Source organism: Taeniopygia guttata, chromosome 33 (assembly GCF_048771995.1).
Source record: "Taeniopygia guttata chromosome 33, bTaeGut7.mat, whole genome shotgun sequence".
Taxonomy (NCBI): Eukaryota; Metazoa; Chordata; class Aves; order Passeriformes; family Estrildidae; genus Taeniopygia; species Taeniopygia guttata.
In genome coordinates, this window is record NC_133058.1 from 1,418,566 (window position 1) to 1,434,673 (window position 16,108).

Below are 16,108 nucleotides of genomic sequence, written 5' to 3' on the forward strand. Positions count from 1 at the left end.
ACCCCAAAATCATTCCAAAATCACCCCTAAATCACCCCAAAAATCCCCAAAATACCCCAAAATCAGCCCCAAAATCCCCAAAATCACTCGAAAATCACCCCAAAAATCCCCTAAATACACCAAAGTCACCAAGTCACACAAAATCCCCAAATCACCCCAAAATCGATCCTAAATCACCCCAAATCACCCCAAAAATCCCCTAAATACACCAAAATCAACCCTAAATCACCCAAAGTCACCCCAAAAATCCCCAAAATACCCCAAAATCAGCCCCAAAATCCCCTAAATCACCCCAACATCAGCCCCAAAATCCCCAAAATCACCTCAAAATACCCCAAAATACCCCAAAATCACACCAAAACCCCCAAAATCACCCCAAAATCACCCCAAAAATCCCCAAAATCCCCCAAAATCAACCCTAAATCACCCAAAATCACCCCCAAAATCCCCAAAATTGCCCCAAAATCACCCACAATCACCCCAAAAATCCCATAAATACACCAGAGTCACCAAGTCACACAAAAGCCCCCAAATCACCCCAAAATCATTCCAAAATCACCACTAAATTGCCCCAAAATCCCACAAAATACCCCCAAATCCCCCAAAATCCCCCAAAATCACCACAAAATCACCCCAAAAATCCCCTAAATACACCAAAGTCACCATGTCACCTAAAATCCCCCAAATCACCCCAAAATCATTCCAAAATCGCCCCAAAAAGCCCCAAAATCCCCCAAAATCAGCCCCAAAATCCCCAAAATCACCCTAAATCACCCAAAATCACCACAAAAATCCCCTAAATACATCAAAATCAGCCCCAAAATCCCCAAAATCACCCCGAAATCACCCCAAAAATCCCCTAAATACACCAAAGTCACCAAGTCACCCAAATCACCCCAAAATCATTCCAAAATCATTCCAAAATCACCCCTAAATTGCCCCAAAAATCCCCAAAATACCCCAAATCAACGCTAAATCACCCCAAATCACTCAAAAATCCCCCAAATATCCCCAAAATCCCCCAAATGATCCCCTCCAAAAAAATCCCCCAAAATCCCCCAAAATCACCCCAAATACACCAAAATCACACCCAAAATCCCCAAAATCACCCCAAAATCATTCCAAAATCACCCCTAAATTGCCCCAAAATCCCACAAAATACCCCCAAATCCCCCAAAATACCCCAAAATCACCACAAAATCACCCCAAAATCATTCCAAAATCACCCCTAAATCACCCTCAAAATCCCCCCAAAATCCCCCCAAATCACCCCAAATCCCCCCAAAATCCCCTTAAATCACCCCAAAATCCACTAAATCACCCCAAAATCCCCAAAATCTTTCCTAAATCACTCCAAAATTTACTAAAAATTACCTTAAATGATTCAAAATCCCCCCAATCCCAAAATCACCCCAGAATCATCCCAAAAAAACCTTAAATCAACTAAAATAATCCTGAATTCCCCGTAAAATCTCCACAAATTCTCCCAAATCCCCTCAAATTCCTCAAAATCCACAAAATCCCCCCAAATCCCCCCAAATTCCCCCGAAATCCCAAAAATTCTCAAAAATCCTCACGAATTCCCCCAAAATCCACCCCAAATCCTCTTCCAATCCCCAAAATCCCCAAAATTCCCAAAAATCCCCCCAAATCCCCCCTAAATCCCCAAAATTCTTAAAACCCTTTCCCAAAATCTCCTCAAATCCCCAAAATTCCCAAAATCCCCCCAAATCCCCCCAAAATCCCCAAAATTCTTAAAACCCACCCCAAATCCACCGAAATCCCCAAAATTCCCAAAAATTTCCCGAAATCCCCCAAAATCCCCCCAAAATCCACCCCAAATCCTCTTCCAATCCCCAAAATTTTCCCCGAAATCCCCCAAAATCCACCCCAAATCCTCTTCCAATCCCCAAAATTGCCCAAAATCCCCCGAATTTCCCCCAAAATCCCCCCTGACCCCTCTCCCCTCCCCCACAGGCTCCGGGCTCCCCTCTGGCTCCGCCCCCTCGGCCGCGGGGGGCGTGGCCTCATTAGCATCGCCCCGCCCACCGCGCCTCAAGCCCCGCCCCCGCCTCGGTCTGATGCGCTTTAGGGGCGGAGTCTGGCGGAGGGGGCGTGGCCGAGGGGGCGTGGCCTCGGCCGCCGCTGACCACGCCCCCCGCGGGCGCCGTGGGCGGGGCCTGCGGCAGTTCGTGATGCCATTGGTCAGCGCCCGCTCGGCTCGGCCAATCAGGCCCCCCCGGCGCTTCGCGGACACGCCCATCCCGGAAGTGAGCCGGGAGACTCCCGGGGAGCCCCAAAATTCCAGTTTGGAACCCCAAAATTCCACCCGGGAACCCCAAAATTCCACCCGGGAACCCCAAAATTCCCGTTGGGAGCCCCAAAATTTCCCCTCAAAACCCCAAAATTCCTACCGGGAACCCCCAAAATCCTCCCAAGAACCCCAAAATTCCACCCAGGAACCCAAAATTTCATCATGGACACCCCAAAATTCCACCCGGGAGCCCCAAAATTCCATCCGGGAACCCCAAAATTGCACCTTTGAACCCCAAAATTCCACTTGGGACACCCCAAAATCCACCCTGAACCCTCCAAGTTTCACTCAGGACTCCCCAATTTCCACCCAAGACCCCCCAAAATTGACCCAGGAACCCCAAAATTCCACCCAGGACCCCCCAAAATCCACCTGGGATGCCCGAAATTCCACCTGGGAACCCCCAAATTCCATCTTGGACCCCCAAAATTCCACTCAGGACCCCCCAAAATCCACCCAAAATCCACCTGGGCACCCCCAAATCCACCCGGGACTCCCCAAAATCCACCCAAAATCCACCCGGGATCCCCCAAAATCCATACTGGACCCCCAAAAATCCATCATGGACCCCCCAAAATACACCTGGGATGCCCAAAATTCCACCCGGGACCCTCCAAAATCCATCTTGGACCCCCCAAAATACCCCCAGGACCCCCCAAAATCCATCCTGGATTCCTCTGGGGACCCTCAGAACTTCCCAAATTCCACCCGGGACCCCCCAAAATCCATCCTGGACCCCCCAAATTCCATCCTGGATCCACTTGGGGACCCTCGGGACCCCCTAAATTCCACCCAAAAACCTCCAAAATCCACCTGGGACCCCCCAAAATCCACCCTGGACCCCCTTGGGGACCTTCGGAACCCCCAAAAATCCACCCGGGACCCCCCAAAATCCACCTGGGACCCCAAAAATTCCACTCAGAACCCCCCAAATTCCACCCGGGACCCCCTAAAATCCACCTGGGACGCCCAAAATTCCCCCCTGGAACCCCCAAAATCCATCTTGGACCCCCCAAAATCCTCCCGGGACCCCCCAAATACCACTCAGGACTCCCCAATTTCCACCTGGGACCCTCCAAAATCCATCTTGGACCCACTTGGGGACCCTCAGGACCCCCCAAAATCCACCCAGGACCCCCCAAATTCCACCCAAAAACCCCCAAATTCCACAGAAGACCCCCCAAAATCCAACCAAGACCCCCCAAAATCCCCCCGGGACCTCCCAAATTCCATCATGGACCCACATGGGGTCCCTCGGGACCCCCCAAATTCCACCCGGGACCCCCCAAAATCCACCCAAGACTCCCCAAATTCCACTCGGGACCCCCCAATTTCCACCCAAAAACTCCTAAATTCCACACAAGACCCCCCAAAATCCATCTTGGACACCCAAAATTCCACCCGGGAACCCCCAAATTCCATCTCGGACCCCAAAAATTCCACTCAGGACCCCCCAAATTCCACCCAAAAAACCCCAATATCCACCCTAGACCCCCCAAAATCCCCCCGGGACCCCCCAAACCCCACCCAGGCCCCCCCGCTCTGCCCCTCCCCCCGCCGGGCCCTCCTGAGGGCGCCGACCTTCTGCTGGGCCGGAAGTGACGTCATCAGAAACGGCCGTGACGTCATCAAAAACGGACGCGACGTCATCCAAAATGGCCGCGAGGTCACCGGAAGTGGCTGTGACGTCATCAAAAATGGCCGTGATGTCATCGGAAGTGGCGGTGACGTCATCCAAAATGGCGGCGACGTCACCGGAAGCGGCTGTGACGACATCAAAAATGGCGGCGAGGTCACCGGAAGTGGCTGTGACGTCATCAAAAAAGGCCCCGGCGACGCCAAACCCACCTGTGACGTCATCGACCTCACCGATGACGTCACCGAGCCCGCCCGTGACGTCATCAACGGAGGCCCCACCCTCTCCTGCGCCCCCGCGCTGACCTTCGACCCCCGCGTGACCTTTGACCCCCGGCTGACCCTGCGGCTGCTGCAGGTGACCCTGGCCCAGCCCCGGCTGACCTTTGACCCCGCCGCCTTCCGGCCACGCCCCCTCCTCCTCAGCCAATCGCCGAGCCCCGTGGCGCAGGCCCCGCCCACTTCCGCCATGCGCCGGCCGCCGGCAGGAAGTGACGTCGCCGTAACAGGAAGTGAAGTCGTCGCAACAGGAAGTGACATCGCCGCAACAGGAAGTGACGTCGCCGCGGTCGGAAATGGCGACAGGGCGGGCGGTGACGTCACGGGGCGGGGCGATGACGTCACGGGGAGGGGCGATGACGTCACCGGGCGCGTCTTCGACCTCCTGAGCCGCGCCCGACAGCAGCTCGGCCGCATCGACCGCCGGCAGCGGGTGAGGGGGGAAATTTGGGGGATTTTGGGGGATTTTGGGGAATTTTGGGGGATTTTAGGAATTTTGGAGGAATTTTGGAGGAATTTTGGGAATTTTGGGGGAATTTTGGGGATTTTACAGGATTTTGGGGGAATTTTGGGGAGTTTTTGGTAATTTCGGGGATTTTTGTCGCATTTTGAGGGACGTTTTTGGGAATATTTGGGGGAATTTTGGGAATTTAGGGGAATTTTCGGGGGATTTTGAGGGAATTTCAGGAATTTTAGGAAATTTTGGGAATTTTGGGGCATTTTTGGAAATTTTGTGGGGATTTTGGAGGAATTTCAGGAATTTTAGGAAATTTTGGGGAAATTTTGTGAGGATTTTAAGGGATTTTAGGAGAATTTTGTGGATTTGGGGGAATTTTGGGGGAATTTAGGGGAGTTTTTGGCAATTTCGGGGATTTTTGGCACATTCTGGGGCAATTTTTGGGGCTTTTCAGGGAAATTTTGGGAATTTAGGAGAATTTTCAGGAATTTTAGGAAATTTTGGGAATTTTGGTGGGATTTTGGAGGAATTTCAGGGATTATAGGAAATTTTGGGGGAAATTTGGGAGAATTTTGGGGGATTTTGGGAATCTTTGGAGAATTTTGGGAATTTTCAAGGATTTTGGGAGGATTTGAGGAAATTTTGAGGGATTTGGGATCATTTTCCAAGAATTTTGGGAGATCTTTGGGATTTTTTAGGGGAATTTGGGAATTTTGGGAGCATTTTGGGAAAATTTTGGGAAATTGTTGGGAATTTAGGGGGATTTTGGAAGAATTTCAGGAATTTTGGGGTATTTTGGAAATTTTAAGGGATTTGGGGGGATTTTTGGGGCTTTTGGGGGGATTTTCATGGATTTTTGGGAATTTTAGGCAGATTTTGGGGATTTTAGGGGAATTTGAGTAGAATTTTTGGAATTTTGGTAGAATTTTGGGGAATTTTGTGTTTTTTTTGAATTTTGGGTACATTTGGAGCTTTTTTTGGAAAATTTTGGGAGGATTTGGAGATTTTTGGGGAATTTTTGAGGGATCTGAGGGAATTTTGGGGGACTTTTGGGCGAATTTTGGGAATTTTTAGGGACTTCCGGTAATTTTGGGATTTTGGGAATTTCGGGAGGATTTTCAGGAATTTTGGGGGGATTTTTGGGTTATTTAGGGAATTCTTGGGGGACTTTGGGGAGTTTTTTTAATTTTGGGAGATTTTGGGGGTATTTTGTGAAGATTTAGAGAAATTTAAAGAATTTTTGGGAGCTTTGAGAGGAATTTGGGGGAATTTTGGAGAAATTTGGGGGGATTTGTGCTGAATTTGGGGAGATTTTGGGATTTTTGGAGAATTTTTGGGAATTTTTGGGTAAATTTTGGATTTTTTTGGCTTTTCTAGGCGGGGTCGGAGGAGCCTGAGGAGCCCCCGGGGGAGCCCCAGGTGAGAATTTGGGGAAATTTGGGAAATTTTGGGGAATTTTGGGGAATTTTGGGGAATTTTGGGGAATTCTGGGGAAATTTGGGGAAAAATTTTGGGAAATATTGGAAATTTGGAGAAATTCTGGGGAACTTTTTGGGAAAATTGTGGAAATTTTGGATTATTTTGAGGGAATTTGGGAAATTTTGGATTTTAGAAGAATTTTGGGGCAGTTTTGGGCGGAATTTTGGGTTTAGGGCGATTTCAGGGGGAATTTTGGGTGAAATTTTTGGGAATTTTTTAAAATTTTTTGGGATTTTTGGCAGGATTTGTTTTTTTTATTTTGTATGGATTTTTTTAGGATTTAAATTTAGATTTTTTGGCTTTGGGGGAATTTTTTGGGATTTTGGGGAGTTTTTTTGTGGATTTGGGGAGATTTTTCGGTGTTTTAAGTGGATTTTTTGGGTTTTGGGTGGATTTATAAATTTTTGGGGTTTTTTTGGGGCTATTTTTGTATTTTGAGTGGAAATTTTTGTATTTTGGGGCGGATTCTGTAAATTTTCTGCTGGATTTTGGGTGAAATTCTTGAGATTTTGGGTGGATAAATTTTTGGTTTTGATTTTGGATGGAGATTTTAAAATCTGTTTGAATTTTGGGCAATTTCTTAAAACTTTGGTGGAGATTTTGGGATTTTGGGTGGATTTCTTTGGAATTTGTGAGATTTTTGGGAGTTTTGACTGAATTTTTACATTTTCTTTGGTTTTGGGTAAAATTTTTTTGATTTTAGGTGGAAAATTTGGGATTTTAGGCAGATTTTTGGGGGTTTTTCATGAATTTGGGGGTTCTGAGTGGATTTTTTGGGGGATTTTAGGTGGATTTTTTTTGTTGTTTTTTGGGTGCATTTTTTGGATTTTTTGGGAGATTTTGGGTGGACATTTTGGGGTTTTGAGTGGATTTTGGGGATTGGGATAGATTTTTTTTAATTTTTGGGGGATTTTGGGAGGAATTTTGGGGGGATTTTGGGAGGATTTTTGGGGGGATTTTGGGGGAATTTGGGTTTTTTGTGGGGGGTTTCAATGGCTGCTGTTTCACAGGAATTTTGGGGGTTTTTTGGGGCTTTTTGGGTGCCCCTGACCACCCCAAAATTGCCCAAAATTGCCCAAAATTCCTGAATTTTTCAGGGGTCCCCCCGGATCAAACACGTCTGCAGGAGAGCGCCGCCCCCCGAGCCGGGGACCCCCCCAGAAGGTGAGAGACCCCCAAAAAATCCCCAAAATCCACCCCAAAAACCCCAAAATCCACCCCAAAAAATCCCCAAAATCCACCCCAAAAACCCCTAAAATCCACCCAAAAAATCCCCAAAATCCACCCCAAAAAATCCCCAAAATCCACCCCAAAAATCCCCAAAATCCACCCCAAAAATAACCCAAAATCCACCCCAAAAATACCCAAAATCCACCCCAAAAAATCCCCCAAAATCCACCCAAAAAAATCCCAAAATCCACCCCAAAAATCCCCAAAATCCAACCCAAAAAAACCCCAAAATCCACCCCAAAAATCCCCAAAATCCACCCCAAAAATCCCCAAAATCCACCCCAAAAATCCCCAAAATCCACCCCAAAAATCCACCCCCAAAACCCCCAAAATCCACCCCAAAAAATCCCCAAAATCCACTTCAAAAAATCCTCAAAATCCATCCCAAAAATCCCCAAAATCCACCCCAAAAATTACCCAAAATCCAACCCAAAAATCCCCAAAATCCACCCCAAAAACCCCCCAAAATCCACCCCAAAAATCCCCAAAATCCACCCCAAAAATCCCCAAATCCACCCCAAAAAATCCCCAAAAACCACCCTAAAAAATCCCCAAAATCCACCCCAAAAATCCCCAAAATTCACCCCAAAAAATCTCCAAAATCCACCCCAAAAATCCCCAAAATCCAACCCAAAAATCCCCAAAATCTACCCAAAAATCCCCAAAATCCACCCCAAAAATCCCCAAAATTCACCCCAAAACATCCCTAAAATCCACACCAAAAATCCCCCAAATCCACCCCAAAAAATCCCCAAAATCCACCCCAAAATCCACCCGAAAAAAATCCCCAAAATCCACCCCAAAAACCCCCAAAATCCACCCCAAAAATGCCCAAAATCCACCCCAAAAAATCCCCAAAATTTACCCCCAAAATCCCCCAAATCCACCCCAAAATCCACCCCAAAAATCCACCCCAAAAATCCCCAAAATCCACCCCAAAAATCCCAAAATCCACCCCAAAAAATCCCAAAATCCACCCCAAAAAATCCCCAAAATCCACCCCAAAAAACCCCCAAATCCACCTTAAAAATCCCAAAAAAATCCCCAAAATCCAACCCAAAAAATCCCCAAAATCCACCCCAAAAACCCCCAAATTCCAACCCAAAAATCCCCAAAATCCACCCCAAAAATCCCCAAAATGCACCCCAAAAATCCCCAAAATCCACCCCAAAAATCCCCAAAATCCACCCCAAAAACCCGCAAAATCCACCCCAAAAAAACCCAAAATCCAACCCAAAATCCACGCAAAAAATCCCCAAAATCCACCCCAAAAAATCCCCAAAATCCACCCCAAAAAATCCACCCCAAAAATCCCCAAAATCCACCCCAAAAATCCCCAAAAATCCCCAAAATCCACCCCAAAACCCCCCAAAATCCAACCCAAAAAATCCCCAAAATCCAACCCAAAAATCCCCAAATTCCACCCCAAAAATCCCCAAAATCCACCCCAAAACCCCAAAATCCACCCCAAAAAACCCCCAAAATCCACCCCAAAATCCACCCTAAAAAATCCCCAAAATCCACCCCAAAAACTCCCAAAATCCACCCCAAAAATCCCCAAAAAATCCCCAAAATCCACCCCAAAAACCCCCCAAATCCACCCTAAAAAAACCCTAAAAATCCGCCCCAAAAACCCCCAAAATCCACCCCAAAAATCCCCAAAATCCACCCCAAAAAATCCCCAAAATCCACCCCAAAAAACCCCAAAATCCACCCCAAAAAATCCCTAAAATCCACCCCAAAAATCCCCAAAATTCACCCCAAAACATCCCTAAAATCCACACCAAAAATCCCCCAAATCCACCCCAAAAAATCCCCAAAATCCACCCCAAAATCCACCCGAAAAAAATCCCCAAAATCCACCCCAAAAACCCCCAAAATCCACCCCAAAAATGCCCAAAATCCACCCCAAAAAATCCCCAAAATTTACCCCCAAAATCCCCCAAATCCACCCCAAAATCCACCCCAAAAATCCACCCCAAAAATCCCCAAAATCCACCCCAAAAATCCCAAAATCCACCCCAAAAAATCCCAAAATCCACCCCAAAAAATCCCCAAAATCCACCCCAAAAAACCCCCAAATCCACCTTAAAAATCCCAAAAAAATCCCCAAAATCCAACCCAAAAAATCCCCAAAATCCACCCCAAAAACCCCCAAATTCCAACCCAAAAATCCCCAAAATCCACCCCAAAAATCCCCAAAATGCACCCCAAAAATCCCCAAAATCCACCCCAAAAATCCCCAAAATCCACCCCAAAAACCCGCAAAATCCACCCCAAAAAAACCCAAAATCCAACCCAAAATCCACGCAAAAAATCCCCAAAATCCACCCCAAAAAATCCCCAAAATCCACCCCAAAAAATCCACCCCAAAAATCCCCAAAATCCACCCCAAAAATCCCCAAAAATCCCCAAAATCCACCCCAAAACCCCCCAAAATCCAACCCAAAAAATCCCCAAAATCCAACCCAAAAATCCCCAAATTCCACCCCAAAAATCCCCAAAATCCACCCCAAAACCCCAAAATCCACCCCAAAAAACCCCCAAAATCCACCCCAAAATCCACCCTAAAAAATCCCCAAAATCCACCCCAAAAACTCCCAAAATCCACCCCAAAAATCCCCAAAAAATCCCCAAAATCCACCCCAAAAACCCCCCAAATCCACCCTAAAAAAACCCTAAAAATCCGCCCCAAAAACCCCCAAAATCCACCCCAAAAATCCCCAAAATCCACCCCAAAAAATCCCCAAAATCCACCCCAAAAAACCCCAAAATCCACCCCAAAAAATCCCTAAAATCCACCCCAAAAATCCCCAAAATTCACCCCAAAACATCCCTAAAATCCACACCAAAAATCCCCCAAATCCACCCCAAAAAATCCCCAAAATCCACCCCAAAATCCACCCGAAAAAAATCCCCAAAATCCACCCCAAAAACCCCCAAAATCCACCCCAAAAATGCCCAAAATCCACCCCAAAAAATCCCCAAAATTTACCCCCAAAATCCCCCAAATCCACCCCAAAATCCACCCCAAAAATCCACCCCAAAAATCCCCAAAATCCACCCCAAAAATCCCAAAATCCACCCCAAAAAATCCCAAAATCCACCCCAAAAAATCCCCAAAATCCACCCCAAAAAACCCCCAAATCCACCTTAAAAATCCCAAAAAAATCCCCAAAATCCAACCCAAAAAATCCCCAAAATCCACCCCAAAAACCCCCAAATTCCAACCCAAAAATCCCCAAAATCCACCCCAAAAATCCCCAAAATGCACCCCAAAAATCCCCAAAATCCACCCCAAAAATCCCCAAAATCCACCCCAAAAACCCGCAAAATCCACCCCAAAAAAACCCAAAATCCAACCCAAAATCCACGCAAAAAATCCCCAAAATCCACCCCAAAAAATCCCCAAAACCCACCCCAAAAATCCCCCAAAATCCACCCCAAAAATCCCCCAAAATCCACCCCAAAAAAACCCAAAATCCACCCCAAAAAATCCCCAAAATCCATCCCTATTAACCCAATTAACCCAAATTTACCCCAATTAACCTCAATAATTAACCCAATTAACCCCAATTAATTAACCCAATTAACCCCAATTGACCCAAATTTACCCCAATAAACCTCAATTAATTAACCCAAATTTAACCCAAATTAACCCCAGTTAATTAACCCAATTAACCCAAATTGACCCAAATTTACCCGAATTAACCCCAATTAATTTACCCCCATTAATTTACCCCAATTTAATCCCAAAATACCCAAATTTACCCCAAATAAACTCAATTAATTAATCCCAATTTAACCCCCAAATGAACCCAATGAACCCAAATAATTTAACCCCAATTAATTAACCTATTTAACCCCAATTGACCCAAATTTACCCAAATTAACCCAAATTAGCCTCAATTTAACCCCAAATTACCCAAATTTACCCAAATTTATCCCAATTAATTAACCCATATTTAACCCCAGATGAACCCAACGAACCCCAATTACCTAACCCCGCCTAATTAACCCCAATTAATTAACCCTTTCCCCTCTCCCCCAGACTTGGACGCCCAATGAACCCCAAAATAACCCAATTAACCCCATATAATTAACCCAAATAACCCCAATTGACCAAAATTTACCCCAATTAATTAACCCCAATTCACCCCAATTTACCCCAACGAACCCAAATTAATTAACCCCAATTAATTAACCTAATTAACCCAAATTGACCCAAATTGACCCAAATTTATCCCAATTAATTAACCCAAATTTCACCCCAAATTACCCAAATTTACCCCAAATAACCCCAATTAATTAACCCAAATTTAACCCCAAATGAACCCAATGAACCCCAATTAATTAACCCCAATTACTTAACCCCAATTAATTAACCCAAATTTACCCAAATTTACCCAAATTAACCCACATTTACCCAAATTTATCCCAATTAATTAACCCAAGTTCACCCCAAATGAACCCAACGAACCCCAATTAATGAACCCCAATAATTAACCCCAATTAATTCACCCCAATTAATTAACCCAATTAACCCAAATGTACCCAAATTAACCCCAATTTAACTCCAAATTACCCAAATTTACCCAAATTTACCCCAAATAATTAACCCCAATTCACCCCAGATGAACCCAATGAACCCCAATTAATTAACCCCAATTCACCCCAAATGAACTCAATGAACCCAAATTAATTAACCCAAATTACCTAACCCCAATTAATTAACCCCAATTAATTAACCCCAATTACTTAACCCCAATTAATTAACCCAATTAACCTAAATTGACCCAAATTTACTCAAATTAACCCCAATTTAACCCCAAATTACCCCAAATTTAACCCCAAATTACCCAAATTTACCCCAATTAATTAACCCCAATTCACCCCAAATTTAACCCAACAAACCCCAAATTAATTAACCCCTATTAATTAACCCCAATTAATTAACCCTTTCCCTCCCGCAGACTCGGACACTGAGGGCGGAGCTCGGCCCAAACGGCCCCGCCCAGGCCCCGCCCCCTCTTTAAGCCCCGCCCCTTCCCCAAGCCCCGCCCCCTCCCCAAGCCACGCCCCCTCCCTGCCCAAGCCCCGCCCCTCCCCGCGCGGGGGGCGTGGCCAGGGGCGTGGCCAGGGGCGTGGCTCGCGCTGTGGGCGGTGCCGCGGCTGCCGGCGGGGACAGGACTGCGGCCACTGCCCCAACTGCCGCGACAAGCCCAAATTCGGGGGGCCCAACACCAAGAAGCAGTGCTGCGTGTGAGTGGGGGGTTTGGGGGGAAAAGGGGGGAAATTGGGAAAAAATAAGGGAAAAAATTGGGAAAAGGTTGGGGCAAAAAAAGGGAAAAAATGGGGAAAAAACGGGGGAAAAATCGCATAATTACGGTAAAAAATGGGAGAAAATGGGGGAAGTTTAGGGTAAATACGGTAAAAAAGTTAGGAATTTAGGGTAAGTTTGGGGAAAAAATGGGGGGGGAAATGGGGAAAAAAAAATGGGGAAAAAATGGGGGTGAAAAAAGGGGAAAAAATGGGGGGGAAATGGGGGAAAAATGGGGAAAAAACGGGGAAAAAAATGGGGATAAAAATCGCGTAATTACGGTAAAAAACGGGAGAAAATGGGGGGACATTTAGGGTAAATACGGTAAAAACTTGGGGGGTCTTTAGGGAAGATTTGGGGGAAAAGTGGGGGAAATCGGGAAAAAAAATGGGGAAAAATTGGTGGAAAAAAAGGGGAAAAAATGGGGGAGAAATGGGGAAAAAAACGGGAAAAAACGGGGGAAAAATGGGGTAATTACGGTAAAAAATGGGAGAAAATGGGGGGACATTTAGGGTAAATACGGTAAAAACTTGGGGGGTCTTTCGGGAAGATTTGGGGGAAAAGTGGGGGAAATCGGGAAAAAATGGGGGAAAAATGGGGTGAAAAAAGGGGAAAAAACGGGGGAAAATGGGGAAAAAACCGGGAAAAAACGGGGGAAAAATGGGGTAATTACAGTAAAAAATTGGGAAAATGGGGGGATGTTTAGGGGAAATACGGTAAAAACTTGGGGAGAATTAGGGGGAAAATGTGGGAAATTGGGGAAAAAATGGGGGGAAAATTGGGGGGAAAACAGGAAAAAAATGGGGTAATTATGGTAAAAAATGGGAAAAATTGGGGAACTTTAGGGTAAATACGGTAAAAACTTGGGGGGAATTTAGGGAAAGTTTGGGGAAAAAATGGGGGAAAAATGGGCGGAAAAATGGGGAAAGATCGGGGCAAAAAAGGGGGAAAATGGGGGGAAATGGGGGGAAAATGGGTAATTATGGTAAAAAATTGGAGAAAATGGGGGGACATTTAGGGTAAATACGGTAAAAATTTGGGGGGAATTAGGGTAAGTTTGGGGAAAAAATGGGGGAAATCGGGAAAAAATGGGGGGAAAAATGGGGGAAAAACGGGGGGAAAATGGGGGAAAAACGGGGGGAAAATGGGGTAATTAAGGTAAAAAATGGGAGAAAATGGGGGGACGTTTAGGGTAAATACGGTAAAAACTTTTGGTAAGTTTGGGGGAAAATGTGGGGGAAAATGGGAGAAATTTGGGAGAAAAGTGGGGGAAACCGGGAAAAAATGGGGGGAAAAATGGGGAAAGATCGGGGAAAAAATGGGGGAAAAATGGGGTAATTACCGTAAAAAAGGGAGAAAATGGGGGGAAGTTTAGGGGAAATACGGTAAAACTTAAAGTAAGTTTGGGGAAAAAATGGGGGAAATCGGGAAAAAAACGGGGGAAAAATGGGGAAAGATTGGGGGGAAAAAAAGGGGAAAAAATGGGGGAAAAATGGGGTAATTATGTGGAAAAATGGGGTAATTATGGTAAAAAATTGGAAAAAATGGGGGAAGTTTAGGGTAATTATGGTAAAAATTTAGGGTAAGTTTGGGGAAAAAATGGGGGAAATTGGGTAAAAAATGGGGGGAAAAATGGGGAAAGATCGCGGGGAAAAAACAGGGGAAAAATGGGGTAATTACGGTAAAAAATGGTAAAAAATCGGGGAAGTTTAGGGGTAAGTATGGTAAAAACTTAGGGTAAGTTTGGGGAAAAAATGGGAGAAATCGGGAAAAAATGGGGGGAAAAATGGGGAAAGATTGGGGGAAAAAAAGGGGAAAAAACGGGGGAAAAACGGGGAAAAAATGGGGGAAAAATGGGGTAATTACAGTAAAAAATGGGGTAATTACGGTAAGAAATGGGAGAAATGGGGGGACGTTTAGGGTAAATACGGTAAAAAATTAAGGTAAGTTTAGGGAAAAAATGGGGGAATTGGGGGAAAAGGGGGGGAAATCGGGAAAAAAATAAGGGAAAAATTGGGGGCGAAAAAGGGAAAAAACGGGGAAAAAACAGGGGAAAAATGGGGTAATTACGGTAAAAAATAGGGGGACGTTTAGGGGAAATACGGTAAAAACTTAAGGTATGTTTGGGGAAAAAAGGAGGGAAATTGGGGAAAAACCAGGGGGAAAAATGGGGAAAGATTGGGGGGAAAAAGCGGAAAAAACGGGGGAAAAATGAGGGAATTACGGTAAAAAACAGTAAAAAATCAGGGAAGTTTAGGGGACATACGGTAAAAACTTAGGGTAGGTTTGGGGAAAAAATGGGGGAAATTGGGGAAAAAGTGGGGGAAATCGGGAAAAAAAATGGGGGAAAATGGGGAAAGATTGGGGCAAAAAAAGGGGGGGAAATGGGGTAATTACGTGGAAAAATGGGGTAATTACGGTAAAAATGGTAAAAAATCGGGGAAGTTTAGGGGAAATACGGTAAAACTTAGGGTAAGTTTGGGGGAAAAATGGGGGAAATTTGGGGAAAAATGGGAGGAAAATTGGGGGAAAACAGGAAAAAATGGGAAAAGATTGGGGGGAAAAATGGGGGGAAAATGGGGTAATTACGGTAAAAAATGGGAGAAAATGGGGGAACTTAGGGTAAATACGGTAAAAACTTGGGGGAATTTAGGGTAGGTTTGAGGAAAAAATGGGGGAAATTGGGGAAAAAGTGGGGGAAAATGGGGAAAAATGGGGGGAAAATTGGGGGGAAAACGGAAAAAAAATGGGGTAGTTATGGTAAAATATTGGAAAAATGGGGGAAGTTTAGGGTAAATACGGTAAAAACTTGGGGGATTTTTAGGGAAAGTTTGGGGAATAAAAGGGGGGAAATCGGGAAAAAAACGGGGGAAAAATGGGGAAAATGGCGGTGAGAAAAGGGGAAAAAATTGGAGAAAATGGGGTAATTACAGTAAAAAATGGTAAAAAATCGGGGAAGTTTAGGGTAAATACGGTAAGAACTTGGGGGGAATTTAGGGAAAACTTGGGGAAAAATGGGGGAAATTGGGAAAAATGGGGGGGAAAATGGGGAAAGATTGGGGGAAAAAAGGGGAAAAAACGGGGGAAAAATGAGGGAATTACGGTAAAAAATTGGGAAAATGGGGGGAGGTTTAGGAGAAATACGGTAAAAACATAGGGTAAGTTTAGGGAAAAAATGGGGGAAAAATGGGGGAAAAAAGGGGAAAGATCGGGGGGAAAAATCGGGTAATTATGGTAAAATATTGGAAAAAATGGGGGAAGTTTAGGGTAAATACGGTAAAAAATTATGGGGTATTTAGGAAAAGTTTGGGGAATACAAGGGGGGAAATCGGAAAAAATGGGGGGGAAAATGGGGAAAGATTGGGGGCAAAAAAAGGGAAAAAAATGGGGCAAA

General features: G+C 45.1%; 1 protein-coding gene across 1 annotated transcript in view; it reads left to right on the forward strand.

The window, feature by feature from the left end:
- Positions 1-2,081: 2,081 nt before the first annotated feature.
- Positions 2,082-16,108, forward strand: part of LOC140681231 (uncharacterized) — a 33,719-nt gene continuing 19,692 nt past the window's right edge. The window contains exons 1-5 of the mRNA XM_072920703.1: positions 2,082-2,270; positions 3,846-4,661; positions 6,063-6,104; positions 7,262-7,328; positions 12,368-12,656. Coding sequence (XP_072776804.1) covers positions 2,082-2,270; positions 3,846-4,661; positions 6,063-6,104; positions 7,262-7,328; positions 12,368-12,656 — 1,403 coding nt within the window. The remainder of the gene's footprint in view (positions 2,271-3,845; positions 4,662-6,062; positions 6,105-7,261; positions 7,329-12,367; positions 12,657-16,108) is intronic.